At 37.4% G+C, this 27,102-nt stretch overlaps 2 protein-coding genes across 2 annotated transcripts; both read right to left on the bottom strand.

Moving 5' to 3' along the window:
* Nucleotides 1-118: 118 nt before the first annotated feature.
* Nucleotides 119-998, bottom strand: LOC117336275. The gene is made up of 2 exons (XM_033896754.1): nt 645-998; nt 119-561 (listed from the first exon to the last, which is right to left on the bottom strand). Exons 1-2 carry the CDS (start codon nt 807-809, stop codon nt 232-234), a joined length of 495 nt encoding a protein of 164 aa, XP_033752645.1. The 5' UTR covers nt 810-998; the 3' UTR covers nt 119-231.
* LOC117336274 (tetraspanin-18-like) lies at nt 119-27,102 on the bottom strand. Its single transcript, XM_033896753.1, has 9 exons — nt 26,742-27,102; nt 17,405-17,492; nt 13,897-14,109; nt 12,570-12,644; nt 6,597-6,686; nt 5,916-5,996; nt 5,122-5,256; nt 2,925-3,008; nt 119-1,065 (listed from the first exon to the last, which is right to left on the bottom strand). The coding sequence occupies exons 2-9, from the start codon at nt 17,468-17,470 to the stop codon at nt 1,000-1,002; spliced, it is 810 nt and encodes a 269-aa protein (XP_033752644.1). The 5' UTR covers nt 17,471-17,492; nt 26,742-27,102; the 3' UTR covers nt 119-999.

Below are 27,102 nucleotides of genomic sequence, written 5' to 3'. Positions count from 1 at the left end.
GTTTGTGTTTGCATACAAAATGGTGTTTGTGTTTGCATATGAAATGTATGTTTGTGTTTGCATACAAAATGTATGTTTGTGTTTGTATACAAGCTAGTGGTTTAAACATTTGCAGGTGATCATTTACATTTTGATTTACTCGGAAATAAAACTTGTACATAAGCGAAACACAGACTTTCACACTTAATTGGCAATACACGTAAATGAGTGGTTTCTTACACCCAATGGCAATTATATCCACTGTACATCAATCACTGCATCCATATGGGTAGTTATTTTCATCCTAAGGCGAGGTAACATTTGATAAATATACATATATATATATACTGATGAAATTGAAATCGCGGTACGGGTTACTGAAAGATCGATGATGTTGAAGACGAGGTCGAAATTGATGTAGTTGAAGGCGAAATCATAGTTGATGTCGTTGAAGGCGATGTCACAATTAATGGCGTTGAAGTCGAGGTCACAGTTGATAACACTGAAGAAAAGGTCACAGTTGATGAGGTTGAAGGTAAGGTCACAGTTGATGACATTGAAGGCGAGGTCACAGTTGATGACCATGAAGAAAGGCCACTGTTGATGAAGCTGAAGGCGAGGTCACATATGATGATTTGAAGCCGAAGTCACAGTTGCATGATGACCATGAAGGCAAGGTCACAGGTGAAGACGTTGAAGTCAAGTTCACAGTTGATGACCATGAAGGCAAGGTCATAGGTGAAGACGTTGAAGTCAAGTTCACAGTTGATGACCATTAAGGCAAGGTCACAGATGATGACGTTGAAGGTGAAGTCACAGTTGATGACCATGAAGGTAAGGTCACAGATGATGACGTTGAAGACGAGGTAAACGTTGATAGTGATTAACGTTGTAGGCAAGTCACAATTGCTGGTTACAGCTGATGATGCTGAAATCGAGGTAACATTCTCGAAGGTAAGATTGATGGCGTTGAAAACGAGGTAACAGTTGATGTAAAAACTAGTGACGCTGTTGATGATGTTATTCCCACTCCCAATACTCAGTGCGGTTCCTACATAGACAAATAGATAATACTATGCCTAGCACCTGAAAATATAAGAGAAAAATATATAAAAAAAAAAACATAATTTAAATAGGTTATTTCAATATATTCTCGCATTATATTTTTACACACAACACCATTCAAAAACTTGTATTAAACACATTGAATTGATAATTCATGTTACTTTTGAAGCATTTCAATTTTCGTGTATGACTTCAATAAATAAATTAACATACATGTGTGTAGTTTACATAGTTACATAGAACTTACACAGTTCTTATAGGAATTTCCAATTAAAAAGGAATTTATACACCAGTCCATATCATTATCACGAGAAATGGGCCCGAATGAAAGATCCGTTGCAAATATTCGGCAATAATAAAATATTAATATTTTAAAATTTTAACATGCTACTTTATTTGTTGCGTCATAATCACATAGTATCACATTTGTGACGCATATATTTGTGACGTCACATTAAAATAATGAGACAGTACATCCAAGCGTTGCTAGGCGATACTTGTAATCATACCATAGAGTTGTTAACTGGGAAGGTGTTCAATAGACTAGATTTTTTTTTGTCCCGAGGTGCTACTTCCATTCGAGTGTACTATTGGACGAAACCACTGCTAGAACTTTTCGTTGATCCTAGCACCGGAATGGGTAGCAATAAGCATTGATGTCATTTTTTTTAGTTTCATCGGGGTATGAAACAAATTTTGTTTGCAAACTTATGTAAGAATCCGCTACGCGGATTCATACAGTTAACAAACAAAATTTGTTTCATACCCCGATGAAACTAAAAAAATTTATTATAAGCGTTGATGTCATTTTTTTAGTTTCATCGGGGTATGAAACAAATTTTGTTTGCAAACTTATGTAAGAATCCGCTACGCGGATTCATACAGTTAACAAACAAAATTTGTTTCATACCCCGATGAAACTAAAAAAATGACATCAACGCTTATAATAAATTTTTGAAAATGATTTTCTAATTTAAAACATGTTTTATGTACAATTTTACTGGTTTTAAATGGGATTCTTTTTCTCAAATCAATACGCAACGTCAATTGTCGTATTGTGACGTCACATTGTTCGCGCCATTCTCGGAATTTCTTTCATAGAAGAATGAAAAGAATTTTCCGACCAATCACATTTGAGTATTTACCATGAAAACAAAGAAAAATTAATTATTGTTATGTAATGGGTACCAATGATAGAGTGATAGGTATAAATATGCAAATTTACTTTATGATAAATCGCGAAGGAGGACATCGCAAATTAGAATTTAGGATTCATCTTCACATATTTTGATTATTTTTTATATTTTTGAATTTTTGAATTTTTTTTGTTATTTTTTCAAATTTGAAAGCAAGAGTTGTCAAAAGACAATATAGTCATCATGTTCGGAAAGCCCGAAGATACTGAAGATAAAACAATGTGAGCAGGTCAGTTCTTAAAATTAAGTCAAAGGTAATGGTCAAAGGTAATGGTCAATGTCAGGAGGTCCGCAAATGTAGAACCAATAAAGAGCTCCTGTGACAAGGAATATACATGACAGATATGCAAGCCCTATGTTGTACGGTTAAAATACTGTGACAAGGTTAAATGTTTGTAAAATTAGGTCAAAGGTCACGGTCAAGGTCAGCAGATCCGCAAATGTAGTACCAATGGAAAAGGCCTCGTCACAAGGAACACACGCCAAATACCTTAGCTGTATCCTCTTTAGTATTGACACAACTTTTTTATAAAATCTTTATCATAGCAGTCTACGGACGACGACGAGGTCGACGACGCCGACGATGACGACGCTGGGGGATAAAAGCTCCCCTGATCTTCGTCCAGGTAAGCAAAAAAGCGGTAAAAGCTGTCTTAAATGTTATGATTGAACATAAATACATACCGCTAAAAGAGCCACGCCCACCAACACTCCTATAAGTATAGCGCTGTTGGTGTGCAGCATCTTCATGATCTTGTCGTAACAGCCCTGTGGTAAAGAAAGGGGATGATCAATGTTAACAATATAACCGGTGTGATAATAATATATAACATATTACCTGATATCATAATAACCGATAACATATAAACTGATATAATAATAACCAATAACATATTACTTGATATCATAATAACCGATAAAATATATTAACTGATATAATAATAACCAATAACATATTACCTGATATCATAATAACCGATAAAATATATTAACTGATATAATAATAACCAATAACATATTACCTGATATCATAATAACCGATAACATATTAACTGATATCATAATAACCGATAACATATAAACTGATATAATAATAACCAATAACATATTACCTGATATCATAATAACCGATAAAATATATTAACTGATATAATAATAACCAATAACATATTACCTGATATCATAATAACCGATAACATATTAACTGATATCATAATAACCGATAACATATAAACTGATATAATAATAACCAATAACATATTACCTGATATCATAATAACCGATAAAATATATTAACTGATATAATAATAACCAATAACATATTACCTGATATCATAATAACCGATAACATATTAACTGATATCATAATAACCGATAACATATAAACTGATATAATAATAACCAATAACATATTACCTGATATCATAATAACCGATAAAATATATTAACTGATATAATAATAACCAATAACATATTACCTGATATCATAATAACCGATAACATATTAACTGATATCATAATAACCGATAACATATAAACTGATATAATAATAACCAATAACATATTACCTGATATCATAATAACCGATAAAATATATTAACTGATATAATAATAACCAATAACATATTACCTGATATCATAATAACCGATAACATATTAACTGATATCATAATAACCGATAACATATAAACTGATATAATAATAACCAATAACATATTACCTGATATCATAATAACCGATAAAATATATTAACTGATATAATAACCAATAACATATTACCTGATATAATAATAACCAATAACATATTACCTGATATCATAATAACCGATAACATATTACCTGATATCATAATAACCGATAACATATTACCTGATATAATAATAACCAATAGCATATTACCTGATATCATAATAACCGATAACATATTACCTGATATCATAATAACCGATAACATATTACCTGATATAATAATAACCAATAACATATTACCTGATATCATAATAACCGATAACATATTACCTGATATAATAATAACCAATAGCATATTACCTGATATCATAATAACCGATAACATATTACCTGATATCATAATAACCGATAACATATTACCTGATATAATAATAACCAATAACATATTACCTGATATCATAATAAACCGATAATATATAAACTGATATCATAATAACCGATAACATATTACCTGATATCATAATAACCGATAACATATTACCTGATATCATAATAAACCGATAATATATAAACTGATATCATAATAACCGATAACATATTAACTGATATCATAATAACCGATAACATTAACTGATGTCATAATAACCGATAACATTAACTGGTGTCATAATAACCGATAACATATTAACTGATATCATAATAACCGATACATTATTAACTGATATCATAATAACCGATAACATATTACCTGATATCATAATAAACCGATAACATATTACCTGATATCATAATAAACCGATAACATATTAACTGATATCATAATAACCGATAACATATTAACTGATATCATAATAACCGATATCATATTACCTGATATCATAATAACCGATAATATATTCAGCGGTAACAGATTATCGATAACACAATAACTGGTACCATATTAACCTACAACATATAAACCAATCAACATAACGGCCAAACCGAACATAATCCGCGCCACACCCTTGTATTTTGGATCTTGTCTGAACCCAGAGATTTTCCGAGCAGCATTAATTAAGAAAGGACGTACAAATTGATAATTGGTTCGAAAATAAATTTTAAATCTGTCTCGAAGGTAAAACGATAGTCATTACATCACGGATGAGTTCTGTATCAGTAAACAAGATGCTCATTAAGTCTTTCCATTATTTACCGCCGTCCTAAGTTGGGTTGTCTTTGAGGACATCCTATCCCTAGCCTCATTCTGACATGTTCGCCGATCGACGTCGGATATTTTGGCGTTGTGCACTTTCACTGCTACACAGCAACTGTCCGGTACAAACCAATCCTGCACAACACATGGAAAATACATCCACTACACAACGTTCGTCAATTACATTGAAGACAATCACTCAATAAACTGTACATCAGATTTTCCAGATCACATTTTCTGATGCATAGACACGTTTTGCAGTACAACAGTAACTTCCAATACATGAAAGCTTTCACTTCTACCAGTATAGATAACAAACAAACAAACAAAAGCGCCGGGAAAACAAAAACGTTATTATAACTCACAGTCGATACATGGACAGAATAATACCCCACAGATGACAGTTTAAACAAATACCAGTATCCATGAAAAAGAAAGACTTGGGGGCAGTTTCATCAACATTCCTTAACTTAAAAAATCATAACTTAAATTTTTCCACACAAATGCATCACAGAATTTATGGACGGTTTTTATTAAAATTCTGTGATGCTTTTCCTACGGAAAATTATTATGTTAAGGAACGTTGATGAAACTTGGACCAGGCGTCTCAGAAGAGTAAGAGTCTACCGCTATCTTCTTCATATCAAAGTTAAGCCACCTCCTTAAAAGGGGACAAGGAAAGCAAATGCATACGGATGAGAATCAAACACGTCAAAATTAGTTTAGATCATAATGAAGATCGTGATCTTCCACAAGTCTTGGATATTACCTAAATATCATGGTACCACACTTACCATTCTTGTGTTTGTTGGTAGATTTTGAGCGTAGACGCTGGAGTTAAATTCGGAATAGTTGTGAGAGCCGCAACAATCAAACTAAACCAAAGAAAAAATCAATACCTTAATAGGAAATAACATTTAAGAAGAAAAACATGAAATTGGAATTGGACTTGTTGCAACGCTACGACAATTTGGTATGGAATCTGTTGTAAATCCCACACTGGGAGAGAATTGGCGTTTTTTTTTAAATTTCTTGTGTGGTTTAAGCATGCAATGACCATTGGGTCTCAAAACCCATCGTGATTTAGTTATGGTAATGCGTATTTAGAATATACAAAAAAAAAGTATGTATGATTTTAGACGTTTTAGAGAGCTAGATGAAATATTCGGTAAACATGACACTTCTTTTTCAAAAACTATCTTACTATTTATTTTACACCAATCTTGTTGGCCCGAACGAAGCGGGCGAGGGGTCTTATTGTGGAAGGTAGCCGGAGTACCCGGAGAAAACCAAAGTGGTCGGACAGGAGACCGCTTTACGTTTCATGTTGAATTGGGAAGGCAATTGTGCTACCGCTGCGACAAATAACAACCCAACAACCGTCAGTGTTGTTCTTGAGGGGATTCTAATCTAGCCCTGTATTAAAGTATACATATGTTTAAGCTTTTTAATGCTGATAATGTTGTGGTCTTTACCTGAATCTGTAAGAAGTCCATTGTAGAATTCCCGGGATCCGTGTAGTTTCGAACTTGCGTCGATAAATTATCATTAAACATCTGTTCCAGCTGAAATAAAAGGACAATTCTAAAATATTTCATAACGCTATGTATAAATTATTCAGTGTGTCAAAAGTATATATATATATTGATTCTGCTATAGCTGTATTCTATGACTACAATTTAGAAGCGTCTAGATTGCCTCCTGATGAATGCGGTCTCTAATATAGGTTTACTTATCCTGGAAATAACTCTAAAGAAATTTTCAAAAATCACAACAATTGTGATCCCAACATTGGATTTTTTTTAGCAGATTTCACATTTTGTTATGTACTACTGAAGCAGAATTACACCATTATTTCCGTATTTTTGCCACGAGCTATCAGATCGTCTGCACCGCAAGTAAATATGGCGTAAGAACTGTACCCGGTTGTCATCATTGCAGGATTTGTAAAGGGTCTCATATTTTCTCTTTTTCATAAAAGCATTTTTTTCTTCCTAATGTCTCCATTGATAATGCATCACTTTTGACCATTAGTTGAGCGTTCGCCTCAGTGAGGAAGGCTTTCAGGTTCTGTCATCAGGCCGTGGAAACCAAAATTACCCAAGAAGGTATCAAACCGACATTTACAAGTGTATTTAACATCTTCTACAATGTCAACACTTATCATACGCTCTATAGAGCTGTTATCACGACGCACCTAAGAGAACAAATGTAGTTTCCAGTTGTTGGAGGAAAATCCCACGAGAGGAAACAAACGTGGAGACAGCAGCTAACTTAACAGACACCATCCCCTGCCAGTACGTCTCGAACGCACTTTCTAGAGGAGACTGATCTAGATCACACTTCGATCATGGCTACTCAGGCCACCGAGTAAAATGTACCGAGAGAAAAGTCATGCTTATGAACCAGCGACATTTCAAAGTTGGGATACACTGTAGCGATTTACACATCAAAGTGAAACCTTTTGAATTCCGGATCACGAGGAAAACAACAACAACAACTGATATGTTGAATTTAACAAGATAATTCAGAAATGTTCCTAAATATTCAGGAAAGGATTTTCAGTGCACAACGTTCGTGTTAATTTCATGTTTATATGTAAATTTGTCTGAAATTTCTTCTTATAAAACAGCCTATGTAACGATACTGTGCAAGAACACGTACCAGAGCAATTGAAGATATTACAGAAGCATTACAGAAAAATCACGCCAACATCAGTGTCAGTCAATGGATTGTTTAATGTATATGAACGCCATATTGAAATCAGATGTCGATTGCTAATAGACTTGTGTAATGGTGTGTGCAGAAACAAACGCTAATACCACATTACACTTAAACATGTGTTATATCGTCGAGAGGTGTGCAACTCAATGGTAGGAATTACTGTATACTCCAAAAGATATATCTGGATAATCTCCAGACTTGTATACAAACTTGCTGAATAAACAAATATCATTATTATCTATTCGTTTTCAAGCGGTACCAACTACGGGAGATGAAATATGTATCGAATGTCTCCGTAAATACGCATTGCATCATTAATTGGACCAATGTAGCTGGCTCTGGATTGCCAAGTTAAACATCGAATCGCCTTCCTGTCTAATTTTCGTACGGACTGGCAACGTTGTCTTTATTTCATTTCTTCTCACTGATTATGTCTTTCTTTCACCTGCATCAACTTCACATTACTCCTTAATCCTTACGAATATTATCGTGCTTTTCGTTTTTACAATTGACGTGTCTAACCACAAATGCACTTTGTGGTCATTTGTGGAGTGGATATTGACGCAAGTCACTGAAAGGCTCTAGATAAACACGATCGCTTTCCATGTTCTCCTGCTAACCTGTAAAATGCTTCGATAGACTTTGTATCTTGTATATTGGTACACGCCGTAAGGGACAGCGAACTGTACGATTTCCTTGCACTATGCTCGGGGAGCAAATAGGAAAACCCCAAAATAACTGAAAGTGAGCCCTTTCAGACTCCAAGCCGGGCATTAAAAGTCATGATTGATCGACTGCCCCATCGCAACACTTAAGATCTTTATCTGGTCATGTTTTCTCTGTCATCCTTTCCAAAAATGACTTTGGCTGTAGCCAACCTATACAAACAAAACACAATGGTCGTCTTTTTCTTCAGAATCTCCCGTGCGCATTAGTTTGAGCCAATACAAGTGATTGAAAGGTGATTTAAACACAAAATTTGTTTATTGAATTTGCTCGTCACAGGAACATTACATTTTTTTTCTGACGATGAACACAATCTTTTTGAAGTAGATAGGGCACATGCATAACGTTTTCTCTCGACTCGAGGGGTATTAAATAATTTTTTGTACGTTAAGTGGTGTTTTGGCAACCTATTGTCTTGTGGAGATTAGACAAAGATATATATGTCAGTTTTACCTAATCCTAGGTTTACATACCCTCTCTCCCCTTGCCCTCCTCCCCATCCCTTCCCGAAGTATTATCAGCGGGCGTACCATTACCGGGATGCCTTATATATTATGAGCTGCCAGAGTGACAGGTATAAAATTCCGGACCGGCAATGTGTGACTATTAGTTAATGCGGCGAAGAAACAAAACGCTATAACAACCAGGGGCTATATTGTCTTTGCAATTACGAGTTTGTCAATATCCACGGTAACAGCTGTAGACGGCAGCGAGGCTGTAAATCTAACTGACAATGGCTTTCTTCTAATGGGAAACACTTGTAGGCGCCACGGTGATAGTCTAGGGAATACTTAGAATTATCAATACAGTCGTACAGTGTTAGGGGAGCTTCCACATCGAAGCCTCGATACTCGACATGTTAATTGTTATTTTTCAGTTGATTTAAACAATATTTATCGACAGATAATATAAGCAAATATATACAATATGATTAATACGTACATATGTGTGCAAAGGGGGGAGGTGGAGGGGTAGAGGGGGGGGGGGGGGGGGTTAAGAGAGAAAAATGGAACAAAGCTACGAACTACATGTACATCAGTACATATGTGAATGGGGATGTATTGTTTGCAAAGATTATTGTTGTTTTTAGTTCAAACATGCTGTGTACGAAAGATTTTAAAATTCTTTAAAGAAGCATGTGTAACGTTTGACGCAGTCAAGGACATTCACACATTGACTGATTTGACATTTAAACGTTTCCAGGCTGACGTCATAACTAGGTGAAGATTGGTGAAGCACTTGCAACTTAACTGTTAGTATATAAACGACAAGGGAGGAGGAAAGATTATGTTGTTTCAGCAGCCTGGCTGCAATTGCAAATAGGACTTTAACTAGATTATGTTCAAACAAATAACTGTTGAGAGAACTGCAATCCATTCTCAGTGGAGGCTGATGAATTTGGCTGAATCTATTTTTACAATAATTGAAGTTACCGACATTAAGGGATTCGTGTATATATTTCTCCAGTGTTTACATGCTAAATGAGGTGATTAACTGTTGTACAGCAGTTTAAAAGTAAAAATAAAAGTTCCACATGTCACTTTTCGTTTTTAATCAGGTTTGTTTCGGTTGGATATACATGTACAATGTAGATCGCTTTTTGATGTTTTTTTCAAAATGACGGTACAATCTCGTTGGGCCCCGCCAAGCTCACTTTAACCACGCTCATACCTAGTCAACGACAACATGTACAATGGGATATTATGGAACGCCATAGCTGTCACACTTGATATTTTTATAATATCATTAGACTTTATCAATATATTATTCGATTCTGTAGTTATATTATTATATGTTGTCATTATATTATTTGATTTCATCATTATATCATTACCTTTTATCTTTATATTATTTACTCCCATCATTATATTACTTTGTTTAATCGTTATACATGTGTTTTATTCTATATTATCCATAATACAATTCCGTCATCATATTATTCATACATATCACGATATGACTGCAACATACCATTATATTATTGTACAACTTCATTATAGGTTAGATACGACACTGACGTATGATTAAGTTACTTGTCTAAGATATCGCAGTCAAAAGAGAGTACATTTAGGTATACATATATAGTAGAAACATCATTAAACACGACTTACATACATTAGAAATGTCCTAAATGAATTTGGTTTAAGTTACAAATGAGAAGTTCTATAAAGTACTTTAAGGGTCATCTATATAGCAGAATAGTGTTGAATTTCAAATACGAATAAATACCTAAATATTTGCACAAAAAATTTGATGTAATATACCAAAATGTTTGTTTGGACATGTAGCTTCTTACAATCACCAATAATATGCTATAGATGCTACCAGTTTCTTCTATAGAGTAACTTTGTGGTAAGATGTAGCATGGAATAATTCTAAGTCACGCAAATTATCAAACCTGAAAAATAGCCATGCTGTTATGTTCACAAGTGTCTATAGCATAGGGTAGGAGCATTTGTTTGACCGGATTTTACTGTATGTACGTATAAACACTTATTTTGTTTTGACCTTGAAATGCAAATGGCGGCTGAGAATAATATTACATAAATATGGCTTAGAGGAGGCATTTCAGTTAATAACAATACTCCTATATCGTACTTTTAAGACATCTTATCATAGTAACATGAACATTTTGAAGTCAATTTGTTAAACTGGTGAGTTTGGAGCCTTTTTCAGAAATAGGCTTATTTTACCCCAAACTCAACGGTTGATCATTTTTTCATAAAAGCAGTCTTCTTGCCACACCAAGAATACTTTATATTGTCTAATAAGAGCATTTTTGATGTTTTAAATACCTCCTAATATGCCATATTTGTGTGATATCATTCACGACCGCCATTTGCAATTCAAGGTCAAAATAAAAACAGCGTTTATACATATAATAACGTCAAAGCTGGTCAAACCAATGCTCCTATTTTGTGCTTTAGACACTTGTGAGCAAAACGACATGGCAAGTTTGTGTAATATATGGGATACAAATGAGTTAATTATGTCCCCCTGAAACATGCATTTTTCTTACGTTTTGTTGAAATTTACAAACAGCTTAAAAAATTACATGTCAATAGCAAGTCCCACGGTTTGCCATGATACATACTAAACGTTCATCATGTTACTTCTGTGACATTGCACCATAATAGGGATTTATAGGCCTGTAAAATATCAATGTTTTAACTGGATTTGCTGTTTAGATGCCCCTTAAAATTAAACACAGAATAGTAAAAGTTAACAGTTATACATAGTTTAAACGCCCGGCATATTCAAAGGAATAAACGCGATGTTTTTTTTAATTCTTTTCAGTCTGTATGATATAGGATATTTAAGGACACATTCGAATCCGAAAATTGTCTGAAACAGCTAGAGGATAGAGAACGGAATACACTTTGTATTTAGAACAACTAAAATCAGTTTATAATTGAAACATGAAGTCGGAATAATGTTATTGTATTAGTGGAAAGGTTAGAGAGGAATTTGTCTATTTATTAGAATGTGCTAGATTTAACTATAAAAGACAATTTTATTTTGGAGATTATTTCTGTTCGAGAATAATGTAATTAAATTCCAATCCTTAATGGATACTAATGACACATACTCGCTACATTGTGTTAATCTATCCGATTTATATTTCCATTGTTCCATAAGTAAGTTTATAAAATATATCTATTTCATTAACAGTAACACCATTATTGTATGTATACATTTGTTGTAATGTTGATCCTCTATGCTTGTAAAGAAAATGAAATAAAACTGTTAAACAAGACAGTTTATCAAAGAAACTTTCCTGTACATTAAATACTGATGTTCCTGGTCTCTTTTTTGTTGTTGTTATATTCTCATTCTTGCTATTGTTCTTTTTGTTGCTATTGTTCCTAATAATCTTCTTCCTTAGTACGAAATGTACAGATAAATTCATTTATTATTAACATTGTTATAAGATTGCTAACTGTCCCTGAATTATGCCGATGATAAGATAAAGGAATGTCCCCACATTCTTTACTTACATTAGTACGTTCAACGGCGAGGTACACTCCGGCTGCCAACTCTCCTAGAATGACCACTGTCAGACAGCCGATATACTGCAAGGGAAAGGCAATGTCTATATATCCCATAAGGAACGCAGAATGTACTACATTTTAAAAGCGTTGTGTGCTGTACAATGAAGTAAAATTATCACTTTTCATTTTCTTGGAAATTTAGTGAGAAAAAAAACATCAAAAATGAAGCTGAATGACACATCCTGATTAATGCAGATTTTTCATATAAAAATTCAAGCACTTTTTTCTTGCCTTTTTCCAGGTTTTGTTTCCAATGCAAATTACAAAGAATTTAGGTAATGTTTGTCTTTAACATTATATAAATAACAAAATTGGGTAATAAAATTGCTCAAAAAACTGCGTGCTTGTAATATTAAATACCAAATACCGAAATCTGCATATCAACGAAAATTAAAGGAAATAATGCTGAGGATAAAAATCTCTTGATAACTTTCTCGTAATAAATCAATCATTGTCAAGGAATCGGGAAAGTATGTTTTAAGCAAGTAGGCATGACATTTTCAGCACTGACCCCAAAGTACAGCACTTACGATCATCTGTAGGAACCATGAAACTTCAAACGATTTATTGTTGTGTATCTATGTGTATGGGTTTAGGAAGTAAAATATTTGAAGTATCAGATGTTTCAAACGTTTGTCCTTAACTCATCATTACTTTTGAAATGTTGAAATGAAACCTTATTTACTTGTTTCTCCGATAGGCTAAAGGGAAATTCCCATCCACGTGAGGTAATAGAGCGGCCCCTTCTCGCCTTCTAAGCGGACATTTTATCATAAATTAAAGAAAAATCCTCCCCGGCATGAGCTAAAAAGCCTATTGCCGCCTTATATATTATGATCCTATCATTAGGGCAAAAAGAAATTCCCTTTAACATGCGCTAATAAGCCTATTCCAATCCTCTTAGTTTACATTCTACCATAAGTTAGATGGAAACTTCCAACCAGCATGAGCGTATAAGCCTATTGTTACCCTCTAAGTGGACATCATGTCATAAGGATCAAGGGAAATTCCCACAAACGTGAGCTATTAAGTCTATTCCCGCCATCTAAGTTGACATCCTACCATCAGGATCAAGGGAAATTCACACAAACGTGAGCTAATAAGTATATTCCCGCCCTCTAAGTTGACATCCTACCATCAGGATCAAGGGAAATTCACACAAACGTGAGCTAATAAGTCTATTCCCGCCCTCTAAGTTGACATCCTACCATCAGGATCGAGCGAAATTCTCACCAGCCTGGTTCAATAACTTCTGACCATTTACTATACCTACCACAGCTAACATACAGGCGCTTTCCCGGATGGCTCCACAGCAGCCACAGAACCCGGTTACGAAGATGAATGTGCCGACGGCGATGAACACATACGCGGCGGCGTACAGAACGTCGACGGGGAGAGTGATGTGTACAAACTGTTTTAAAGTATCCTCAACTTGACTGTCCACCCGGACCCAGATACCCAGTCCCAGCAACGCACCTCCGGACACCTGTATAAATATACAGAAATAAAGTCGTATACCATTCACAGCAACATCCGATGTTAACAAAACATAGCATAAAAACAAAAGATTTGTAAACAACCAAACACACACACAGCATAGCATGTAAACAAAACAATAAAGCACGTGTAACACAAGTAAAACACATTTATTTACAAATAAACAAATCACAGGTGAACAAAATACTTACATGTATATAAATAAACAAAACACATATAACACACACAAAACAAATAGAAAACACATACATTGTACATGTATACATAATGCACAAATAAACAAAGCACGTGTGACACACATACAGAGCACACACATGTATATTTAAATAAAACACATGTATAACACATAAACAAAACACACACATATATGTATATAAATAAACAAAGCACGTGTAACACCATGCAAAACACACACATGTATATATAAATAAAGCACATGTATAACACACAAACAAAACACATACACATATGTATATAAATAAACAAACCACGTGCATATACAAACAAACAAAGCACGTGTAACACAAACAAAACGTTAAGCTGTTTATCATTGGCTAACGTCCTGCCAATACAATTATGGAGATAATCATCAGTGGCCATTGATGTACTCGTATTCCTTGCAGGTACCCTATGGGGAAGGCTTTGGGCTTTGTCCCTATGGTGAAGGCTTTGGGTTTTGTCCCTATGGGGAAGGCTTTGGGCTTTGTCCCTATGGTGAAGGCTTTGGGTTCTGTCCCTATGGGGAAGGTTTTGGGTTCTGTCCCTATGGTGAAGGCCTTGGGTTCTGTCCCTATGGGGAAGGTTTTGGGTTCTGTCCCTATGGGGAAGGCTTTGGGATCTGTCCCTATGGGGAAGGTTTTGGGATATGTCCCTATGGGGAAGGCTTTGGGTTCTATCCCTATGGAGAAGGCTTTGGGTTATATCCCTATGGGGAAGGCTTTGGGTTCTGTCCCTATGGTGAAGGCCTTGGGTTCTGCCCCTATGGGGAAGATTTTGGGTTCTGTCTCTATGGGAAGGCTTTGGGTTCTGTCCCTATTGGAGAAGGCTTTAGGTTATGTCCCTGTTGGGAAGGCTTTTGGTTCTGTCCCTATGGGGAAGGCCTTGGGTTCTGTCCCTATGGGAAGGTTTTGGTTCTGTCTCTATGGGGAAGGCTTATGGTTCTGTCCCTTTGGAGAAGGCTTTAGGTTCTGTCCCTGTGGGGAAGGCTTTGGGTTCTGTCCCTATGGGGAAGGCCTTGGGTTCTGTCCCTATGGGGAAGGCCTTGGGTTCTGTCCCTATGGGAAAGGTTTTGGTTCTGTCCCTATTGGGAAGATTTTGGGTTTTGTCCCTATGGTGAAGGTTTTGGGTTATGTCCCAATGGAGAATGTTTTGGGTTCTGTCCCTATGGGGAAGGCTTTGGGTTCTGACTCTATGGGGAAGGCTTTGGGTTCTGTCCCTATGGGAAAGGCTTTGGGTTCTGTCCCTATGGGGAAGGCTTTGGGTTCTGTCCCTATGGGGAAGGCTTTGGGTTCTGTCCCTATGGGGAAGGCTTTGGGTTCTGCCCCTATGGGGAAGGCTTTGGGTTCTGTCCCTTTGGAGAAGGCTTTAGGTTCTATCCCTATGGGGAAGGCTTTAGGTTCTGTCCCTGTGGGGAAGGCTTTGGGTTCTGTCCCTATGGGGAAGGCCTTGGGTTCTGTCCCTATGGGGAAGGCCTTGGGTTCTGTCCCTATGGGAAAGGTTTTGGTTCTGTCCCTATTGGGAAGATTTTGGGTTTTGTCCCTATGGTGAAGGTTTTGGGTTATGTCCCAATGGAGAATGTTTTGGGTTCTGTCCCTATGGGGAAGGCCTTAGGTTCTGTCTCTATGGGGAAGACTTTGGGTTCTGCCCCTATGGGAAAGGCTTTGGGTTCTGTCCCTATGGGGAAGGTTTTGGGTTCTGTCCCTATGGGGAAGGCCTTGGTTTCTGTCCCTATTGGGAAGGCCTTAGGTTCTGTCTCTATGGGGAAGGCTTTGGGTTCTATCCCTATGGGGTTCCGTCCTAAGCGGAAGGCTTTTGGTTCTCTCTCTAAGGGAAAGGTTTTGGGTTCCGAGTTTAATTAAGTAGGGACAGTCCTTAAATGATCATATTGTGTTAATTACACTTTAAAAAGTAACAACTACCTATCCGCACGGTTATACATAAAGTACACAGAACGAAAAAATAAAAGACGAAAAAACTTTTACTGAAAAACAATTTGATATAAATACACGTAAAGCTTAAAAATAAATTGTTATTCTGCGTCATTCGACAATAAAGATCGCGTGAGCCTATTCTGCCTCTGACGTCACTGCTTTCAAATATATATGAAATTTAATCTTTGTCGGTAATATCAACTTAAACAAAAACATGTCTTGTTGCCAAAATGCCACACGTTATGAAAAATAATATTAAGTGGAGTAAATGATGAGTTATCAGACAGAAATGATACACAAATATACAGTGTTTCCAGAAGTATGCACGTGCAATTGTGCTGTGCATGAATAATACTCTGTTTTATTGTACCGTGATGTAGTTGAACAGTGAATATATCTCGCATACTAAACTCAATGGGTATGGTTCAGTTTACAAAATGTAAACAAATATAATATTTTTGTCCTGTTTTGATGAAACTGTAGCCGATAAATGGTTACAGGATAAACAGAATAATCCATGTTGGAGCGACGAGCAGAAAAAAACGATTGGACTAACCTAACCCTCTTATAGGGCAGACATGGTTTTTCCAGTGTCTCCTGCTCTTAAGAGACATTGTAGAGTACCAAATCAACGCCCAATATGTTGACTCATTGAAGGCGATTAAAAGTGGGGTCCATGGCGAATCTGAGTTTTCTTCCGTCTCTTCTGTTCAGGAGACATTGGAGAGACCGAAATTGATCTGCTTCCCCATTCGCACTTCATGACCTTTGAATCATGATATTATATTTCCTTTCGCGTTTCTTCCTTTCTTTGCTCCTTTCTTGTATAACCTCGGCATTTACGAGGATGTTAAACCCCGTAGATACAACAAAACACAACTGTGTACAATAAAACTGTTATTTTCAGCTTGAGAGATGAGGACAAATACGAACCACCAGTCCGTCTTTTCTTTCCTAAAATAAACTTGTCTAATGGCACTAAAAATGTTCCCATGAATATTATGACCAGCTAAATGAACAGGAATTAGAGTTGCGATGAATTTATCATATCTAAAATTAAATAAAAATGAAACAGTTAAAACAGTAACAAATAAGAAATTGGAAACTAACACGGCACACGCACAGTCAACTTACCCAGAATAAGAAGTTGAACGCAATCAGTAGATATCGAGAGCACGTGGCGCACATTCCTTCCGCCATCTTGGAATGTTGTCATAGACCTCTGGAACAGGAAGACAGACATTTCTGATAGACATGGCATGATATCCGAGGTAACTCGAATGGTCAGCATATTTACGAGCATTGTAGTCCGGTTTTAATTATGAGGAAGATGATGCTATGGCCCTAGGAATACTCGCGAACAATATGGTCGTCTGTAAGAAAAGCGGAGCAGACGACACTCTGATCACAGGGGCATGCCTTAATATATAGGTATTTCTGGCTATTTGTTTTATATAAGGCTAGACATGCCTTAATTTATAGGTATTTCTGGCTATTTTTTAATATAAGGCTAGACATGCCTTAATTTATAGGTATTTCCGGCTATTTCTTAATATAAGACTAGACATGCCCCTGTGCTCCGGTACTCTAGCACGAAGGCGAACCGTTGGAGAGTGTTTATTTGTTAGATCAATGAAATAATCTACAATTTGGTCGCGTGTGAGGGCAACATAATAATAAATCTATTGATAATGATGGTATCTTGTTTGAAAAATCCATCCCTAAATGTCCTACATCACTCTCCTGTAATAAAAATGACGTTGTTGTTTGTTACGTTGTTTTTGATTGGTTAATAATTAATTTTTCTTTGTTTTCATGGTAAATACTCAAATGTGATTGGTCGAAAAATTCTTTTCATTCTTCTATATTTACCATTGCATGGCACTGCCACTATATAACACTACCAATTCAGTTGCGAGTTCACCAGCTTATGAACTGCCAACTGAAATTTGAATTTGAAAATTTCAAAAAAAAAAATCGCACGACAAATAAAAAATCGCAGATGGTAAATATAAGCATTGAACGGCTTTCAGTTGGCATTCATAGTCAATATGAATGCCAACTGGACAGAGGCAAATTCATCATGAAGCGCGTCCAGGCAAATTCAACATGAAGCGCTAGCGCGCTTCATCGAATTTGCCTCTGTCCAGTTGGCATGCATATTGACTATGAATGCCAACTGAAAGCCGTTCAATGCTTAAATAATTAATTTTTCTTTGTTTTATGGTAAATACTCAAATGTGATTGGTCGAAAAATTCTTTTCATTCTTCTATGAAACAAAATTTGCGCGGATTCTTACAGAAAATTGCAAACAAAATTTGTTTATGAATGCAACTCATACATTTTCTTGGCGAATTTCAATAAAAGTTGGAAGAAAGGAAGACTAGGTAGATATATGAAGAATGGATTGAATTTGGGGTTTTACTATTTTTGTGAATTTTTCTATGTAGACCTTATGAACACAGGCGTGCCATTTTCATACTTGAAAAAATCAGCTTGTCAAAAGGTATTCCACGTTTAGCAGGACTATGTTCTATACTACCTAATGTAGATATGTCAGATAGTTTGTATATCGCTGAAAACAGCAACACGGTCTGTCGGCCATTTGGGACAACGGTGAATAAGGCGACACCAAATTATCACAATACATGCTGTTATTATGTAACAAAATTCTTCTTAAAAATATAGTTTAGTATTTCTTATCGACAACTAATGTCAACATATTGACAAAAGTTACGATTGCCCTGGAAATTAAAACGCAAACATACCAGTAAATACCTACTAACCAGCCTACCTAGAAATAGATCAGTCATTTACAGTAAACTGATTTCCTATTTTTGCCAAGGCTGCTTGGTATCCTATAGTTGTCTCGGGCTTTGGTGATTGAGCACATGATACAATGAAACAAATAACTCATGCTTGTAGATCAAAATGGCGGCGTCATTATTTCCGGGGCCGGGTTTTCCTATTTTGGGGCTTAAGGATAATTCAAAGAAATAAAACTGGGCACAGCGAACATCAATGTAATTTTATCAAGGATCATGAAGGCTTCATTAGGAGTGATATATTTCCATTTCCTGGCCGATTTCAAATTCGCTAGTTGATTAATTTTCAACAAAATTTGCATTTTCGATCCGTTTCCTAAATGTACTATAATCTAAGTGATTGTTAGATAAGATAATTGTGATGTAGGTGGGGTGAAAGTTAGCTATGCTATGGTTGATGTCCGGTAGGTGGAGTGACTGTTTGGTAGGCTATGGTAGATGTCCGGTAGGTGGGGTGACTGTTTGGTAGGTTATGGTAGATGTCCGGTAGGTGGGGCGACTGTTTGGTAGGCTATGGTAGATGTCCGGTAGGTGGGGCGACTGTTTGGTAGGTTATGGTAGATGTCCGGTAGGTGGGGCGACTGTTTGGTAGGCTATGGTAGATGTCCGGTAGGTGGGGTGACTGTTTGGTAGGCTATGGTGGATGTCTGGTAGGTGGAGTGACTGTTTGGTAGGCTATGGTAGATGTCCGGTAGGTGGAGTGACTGTTTGGTAGGCTATGGTAGATGTCCGGTAGGTGGAGTGACTGTTTGGTAGGCTATGGTAGATGTCCGGTAGGTGGAGTGACTGTTTGGTAGGCTATGGTAGATGTCCGGTAGGTGGAGTGACTGTTTGGTAGGCTATGGTAGATGTCCGGTAGGTGGGGTGACTGTTTGGTAGGCTATGGTAGATGTCCGGTAGGTGGAGTGACTGTTTGGTAGGCTATGGTAGATGTCCGGTAGGTGGAGTGACTGTTTGGTAGGCTATGGTAGATGTCCGGTAGGTGGAGTGACTGTTTGGTAGGCTATGGTAGATGTCCGGTAGGTGGAGTGACTGTTTGGTAGGCTATGGTAGATGTCCGGTAGGTGGAGTGACTGTTTGGTAGGCTATGGTAGATGTCCGGTAGGTGGGGTGACTGTTCGGTAGGTTATGGAAGATGTCCGGTAGGTGGGGTGACTGTTTGGTAGGCTATGGTTGATATCCGATAGGTGGGGTGACTGTTTGGTAGGCTATGGTTGATATCCGGTAGGTGGGGTGACTGTTTGGTAGGCTATGGTAGATGTCCGATAGGTGAAGTGACTGTTTGGTAGGCTATGGTAGATGCCCGGTAGGTGGTGTGACTGTTTGGTAGGCTATGGTAGATGTCCGGTAAGTGGAGTGACTGTTTGGTAGGCTATGGTAGATGTCCGATAGGTGAAGTGACTGTTTGGTAGGCTATGGTAGATGCCCGGTAGGTGGTGTGACTGTTTGGTAGGCTATGGTAGATGCCCCTTAGGTGGAGTGACTGTTTGGTAGGCTATGGTAGATGCCCGGTAGGTGGGGTGACTGTTTGGTAGGCTATGGTAGACGTCTGGTAGGTGGGGTGACTGTTTGGTAGGCTATGGTATATACCCGGTAGGTGGGGTGACTGTTTGGTAGGCTATGGTAGATGTCCGGTAGGTGGGGTGACTGTTCGATTTGCTATGGTAGCTAGGTTTCCGGTAGGTCGAGTAACCGTTCGGCAGATTAAGTGACTGTCCGGTAGGTGCGACGATTGTTCCATAAATACGTCAGGTAGCCGGTTGAAGGGGCGACAATTTGATTGGCAATGGTAGATATCCGGTAGGTGGAGTGAATACCGGTAGGTGGTCGACCATTCGATAGGTTACGTTAGGTGACCGGTAGGTGGAGTGAATACCGGTAGGTGGTCGACCATTCGATAGGTTACGTTAGGTGACCGGTAGGTGGAGTGACTGTCAGTAGGTGGTCGATAATTTGATAGGTTACATGAGGTGACCGGTAGGTGCAGTGACTGTCGGTAGGCAGGGATCACTTTGGGCAGTGATTTGGGGGATTTTTACCCATGTTTTTCAAAAAAATCTCATTAAAAATTCAAAATTGTACCTCTTTATACAGACAATTGTTTGTTTTTTTGTTTGTTTTTGTTTAACGTCCTATTAACAGCCAGGGTCATTTAAGGACGTGCCAGGTTTTGGAGGTGGAGGAAAGCCGGAGTACCCGGAGAAAAACCACCGTCCTACAGTCAGTACCTGGCAACTGCCCCACGTAGGTTTCGAACTCGCAACCCAGAGGTGGAGGGTTAGTGGTAAAGTGTCGGGACACCTTAACCACTAGGCCACCGCGGCCCCTTATATACAGACAAATCTCATAGGAATTTTGCTAATCTCATAAAATCTCCCATAGGTTTTAAGAGCCAGAGTTATCCCTGGGTAAGTGGTCGACAGGTTACATTAGGTGACCGGTAGGTGGAGTGACTGTCGGTAAGTGGTCGACAATTCGACAGGTTATATTAGATGACCGGTAGGGGGAGTGACTGTCGGTAGGTGGTCGACAATTCGATAGGTTACATTAGGTGACCGGTAGGTGGAGTGACTGTCGGTAGGTGGTCGACCATTCGATAGGCTACGTTAGGTGACCGGTAGGTGGAGTGACTGTCGGTAAGTGGTCGACAGGTTACATTAGGTGACCGGTAGGTGGAGCGATAACTTACGATTGTAGTGAGAGTATTGAGAGCATGAGGCTACACAAAGAGCGACGGCTCTGGCATCCTGCCGGAAACTACGTAAAATGGCAGCTGTATCATGTTGTCAAGATAAGTTGTGTATGAATTGTTGATGACAACTCTAATTATGCCTATCAGCCGAGACTACGCTCAGAGCTATGTATAGTGTCTAGGGAGGAAACAAATTTACTCAGCTGACTGTTGGCACTGCGCATCAGGTGACAGTCGCCAAGGTCAGGAGAATGAATGTCAGCTGAGGTCAAGGTTGTCATGCCGGAAAAGTGTTTTCTTGAAGGTATTAAACAGTAAATTTATGTATTTTTTAGAAAAAAAAAATCAACGAAATTTTATACTATGTGGTTTTCATGGTTATAACTTTGAAAAGTGTAATTTTTGTTTTGTTTAAAATTTACCCATGACAATGTTGAAATTCAAACTACCTGTTGCATCTCATGACTGTTAATCTGTCGATCCGTTTTTCTCTTTCGCACCAGAGTAGAGAGACATTATAAAGAACGGCCATCAAATAGAGGTTTCACTGTATACTGACAAATGATGGTTTATATCGAGGTTTTACTCTAGTGCGCGAACCATCTGTCAGTATATCGAAACTAAAGCAAGTTAGACAAACTAGGGGTGTTTTAGAGGTTTTATCGTAAAATTTATCAACAACAGGCGCTTTATTCATGTTTTATCGTGAATTTGATAAACGAAAGTCTTTAAACCGTTGTTTTACCCAAAAGTGTTAAACAAGATGTTTTTTCCTGATAAATAAGGGGTTTTTTTTCCTGGTTTTATCGTAAAGGGGGAAATGAGGGGCGGGTTATTCTCTCTTCTTTTAAACGTCTTATCCTGATTTTATTGTTAAACTGAGAAGCGAGAAACATCTTAGCATGGCTCTACCTGAACTGATAACATTTCAAAGCGTTTTATCCTTGTTTTACGGTAAAATTGATAAATGATATCAATATTGATTTAAATAAACAGAGCGGAACAGTTTAAATATATACATACAATAATGGTATCCACAGTTGATGAAATAAATAGATTCATAAACTTACTTATGGAGGACAAACACTGGAGAATATAAATCGAATAAATTTAATTTTTTTTAGCAAGTCTGTATCATAAGTATTCATTTGAATTCAATTATTATCCTCGAACAACAATACCCTCATAAATAAAACTGTCTCTTATTGGTTAATCTAGTACATTGTGACAAATAGTAAAACTCGTCTCCAACCTTTCCATTACTACAATATGTACAAATTCTATCTTCTCGTGCAACATTATTCCACCTTCGATCCTGATTCAATTATAAATTTATGGTTATTTGTTCTAAATTTACATACTGTAATCTGGTTTCTATCAACTAGCTGTTCACGATAATTTTCGAATTCTAAGGTTTCCTTAAATATCCTTTAACATGCAGACTTAGAAGAATTAAACATCAACAAGGAAGGGTACTTTATCCCGATTTCGTCGTAAATTGAAAAAAAAATGATAAACGATATGCGTTTTATCTTATTCGTTGTGAATTGTAAAACACAAGCCTTTGAGATTGCACATTAATTAACGTGTGCATGTTATCAGGGCAGGTTTATAATGAGCTGTTCATCACAGACACATGACAACAATTTGTCCAACCAGCCGACCCTAGTGTTGGTAAAGAAGTTTGTTATATCGGGTCAGACGAGTTTCCTCTGGCCCAGACATGGTGTCAGGGCCAGAGGAAACTCGGGCTAAAGGGAGGTATACCGATATTTGACCTTCGCATAAAGTTTGACCAAAATCCGTGAAAGGTATCAGTTGATGATTTGTGACGTATCGAGTAAAAGGACGCATTCATACGTTGGTTTGTATACTCGCTGTCGCGTGCTGCACTCAGGAGATAGTTTATGATATAAAAGTGTCCCCACAGGCGTCTGCATCTGATTATTATTTACAGAAAATAGATAAACCTCTTTTCCTTCTATATTAAAATACTAGGAGTAGGGGCTAATTTATTTTTCTATAAATATTAAGCAGGTGCAGACGCCTGTGGTATCTCGTTCGGTCAGTGTGACTTAATTAGCACGTGTTGTCAGATTATTATTGAATTGTTGAATTCCTGATTAATCGTTTACTTTTAGATATGTATAAACAACCACAGTTAAGTTCTATCATAAGTGTGTTCATTTGACCACATGCGTCTGCATCTAGTAAGTATATATTGAAAAGATATATTAGCCGAAAACTAGTAGGGGCTAAGTTTTATTTTTTCTGGAAATGCTAACCAGATACAGACGCCTGTGATCTGACAAATTGTGAACCGAAACACAGGGACTTTACAACCTTCCACGGTCCGTATATTAATATATGATCATGTCAGGGTATCGGGCCGACCATCACCGCGCCATTGAAACGTTTCTTTTTCAGAACGTGGATGTGGTGTAGTGGTGTAAGCTGCGGGTATTTTTTGGCTTTTTTAGGCGATTAGGTGCCGTATATTGAGAGTTCAACGCTCGATTTTCTTCGTCATTTGTGTTACTATCAAGTCCCTGTGGCTCCTTAAGAAGGCCGTAGTGTAAACGAATTGACACAAATCGAAAAGTAAAGTACACAGGCCCTGTTCTTGTTTGATCAGTAGGGTAAGTACCGTACGTTTAGGGCTGAAAAACATTATAAAGTTGATCTAGGCGTGTCGCTCGGAAACGCTGGCCATCAACTATGTCATAAACGATGTCTGGCGATGATTGAAGAGCGGAGTCTAACTGTCCGACACTGGTCAGTGCTGGACACACACATGTGGTCAGAACCAAACAGTAATTGACCAGTACATCTGGCTATGCAGGAGGCGCCACGGGGAACTCGGCGTTCGTTAATTAGGCACGACTTTCCTCATTTTCAGGAATATGCAGTTTTTGTCAGAATTTTAGAACGTTTTACTGTACACGGGCAAAAAATATGTCATGTACTTTATCTCATATGTGATAATTCCTGCTGCAGTCAAATATCAGATTCGGCCTAAGTCTAAAATTAGTGATTCAAAATTCCAGGATTCGCATTCCAATTAATTGCGTTTTGTCCCAACTTGAGTCAAACACTGAATTGAGTCTTGCCCTAATTTGAGTCAGACACCGAATTGAGTAAAACACTGAAATGAGTCTTGTTCCAAATTGAGTCAAAAAATGAATTGATAGAATCTTGTTCCAAATTGAGTCAAACACTGAATTGATAGTCTTGTTCCAAATTGAGTCGAACACTACATTGAGTCGTGTTCCAAATTGAGTCAAACACTTAACCGAGTCGTGTTCCAAATTGAGTCAAACACTGAATTGATAGTCTTGTTCCAAATTGAGTCAATCACTTAACCGATTCGTGTTCCAAATTGAGTCAACACTGAACTGAAACTTGCTCCAAATTCATTCAAACACTAAGTCTTGCCCAAAATTGAGTTGAGAACTGAACTGAGTCTTGATCCCAAGTTAAGTCGAACATGCTCAAAATTGAGTCGTGCAGTGATCGTAAACTGACTTGGATTGTATGTACTTTAAATAGAGTCGTACAGTATATTCCCATTAACCATATAACCATTTTTGGCATCTTTTTTTAAATCTACTATTGAGTATTAGTTAAATGTAAAAGTGAATTTACTATTTTCTTCGTTGTTGTATTTTTATCAATATTAGGAACATGGTGCATTGCGATGAGTCACGAGCACAGGGATTTCGCAAATTCCAACCCTATTTTCTGTAAATGTGCATTAAAAGTACAATACGGATATAAGGTGTGGATTTGTGTCCAGTCCCAGTGATTTAGACTAGCCACCAGACCCTCGGGTTTTTTGTTTGTTTTTGTTTTTATCAAAAGTTACCAAACTAAATTCAAATACTAGTTTATCTTCCCCTAGTTTCAAACTTAGGATCAGACATATCCTAGGGGACAAAATCATAAAAGCTCAATTTTATTTATGATTTCGATATTCTACAGACAGGGGGCCAGTCTTCCTGTGATTGAATGGGGGGGAAACTCACCAAGAAATAGCATGTAAAGTAGCAGGTTAGTCATCGCGATCCATGTGCACATGTATATAAATGCGTTGTATTGTTAGCTGATATACTTTCACTACAAAGATGATATATACATCTTCGCCATTAAGAGGTAAAGGAAGCGGTATACAAAAGCTAATAAACATACGAAGTGCAATTAACGGCACGCGTACAGCCCTCCATTTACTCCCCTGTGTTGCCCAGATGTCCCGGGGCAGAGCCGTATCGTTCGTACTAGCCCTGGGACCCGAGGGAGTCATTCGGTGTTCAGAACGAGGTATCTGTGGTATTCCGTCCCATCAAACGCGGGGGGCCATTTACCTCCTTCAGTAAACTCGTATCAAGTATTATGTATGTAGAAGTATGGTTAAGATACAGTACATCAAACAAATAAGCCACAACCACGAGCTTGATATTCTCTAAAAATATCTATCATTTATATTCGGCGATGTAAAGGTGTTTATTAACGACGTATAGTTGTGTGATGTGCACGTGTCCAATCTGTCAGTTTGCACGCGCGTTCAGTTAGTACATTCCGTAAATATGTGCGCTGGTGCCCGTTGCGTAGACGACGTTTCGTGTACCAATTATATATATAGGTCACAGTGACTTAAGTATTTGAACTTTACCTATTTAACGCAAAATTTCAGACCGTATCAGCGTCGACATAATGCACGATTCACGGTATCTCACCATGGCGAATGTTCGGTTCGGGACTCATCATCATTGTACATTAATATCAAAAAGCGGAGGCGATGGTATTTTATGTCTGAACAGAGAATAACGAGACATGCATTGTCTTAAGTGTACAATGACATACATACATGCATGTACCTGAGAATATGACCCACTGCCATACATATTCATATGCATGTTTCTATAAATAAACTTTGTCCCGGTGTGCTGTACTTACCTTATCTACTTCTAGTATTCCTCACGTGAGCACGTTCCAAATGTCTACGGCCACAAAACTTCCATACTAACTTCCACAAGAAAAGAGAAAAACGAATGCCAAAAATCCGTCTGGTATTTTAACAGGTTGCGCTATTCTTAGAAAACAATGATACACATATTTCCAAATTCTTCATTTTTTCACATACATATCGACCGTTGGTTATAACAGAGAAATGCGTTTTGACCCTTAATATAGATTTTTCCGACCTTCGTTATGCGACACCACCAAACTGTCTTCCCTGACACACACAACACACACATATATATATATATATATACACACCCACGATTTGTGAGTACACGGATACTATATGATACAC

The sequence above is a fragment of the Pecten maximus genome, chromosome 10, assembly GCF_902652985.1.
Source record: "Pecten maximus chromosome 10, xPecMax1.1, whole genome shotgun sequence".
NCBI classification, from domain to species: Eukaryota; Metazoa; Mollusca; class Bivalvia; order Pectinida; family Pectinidae; genus Pecten; species Pecten maximus.
This window is presented reverse-complemented; position numbering and strand designations above follow the sequence as displayed.

Coding starts and splice junctions, on each gene's coding strand:
- LOC117336275 (XM_033896754.1), bottom strand. CDS start 809: ATGGTCATCAACTGTGACTTCACCTTCAACGTCATCATCTGTGACCTT. Junction 562..644: donor CCTGTGACCTTGCCTTCATG/GTCATCATGCAA, acceptor CCTTTCTTCATG/GTCATCAACTGTGACCTCGC.
- LOC117336274 (XM_033896753.1), bottom strand. CDS start 17,470: ATGGCGGAAGGAATGTGCGCCACGTGCTCTCGATATCTACTGATTGCG. Junction 14,110..17,404: donor CGTTCAACTTCTTATTCTGG/GTAAGTTGACTG, acceptor ATATTTATACAG/GTGTCCGGAGGTGCGTTGCT. Junction 5,257..5,915: donor TACCAACAAACACAAGAATG/GTAAGTGTGGTA, acceptor TGTGTTGTGCAG/GATTGGTTTGTACCGGACAG.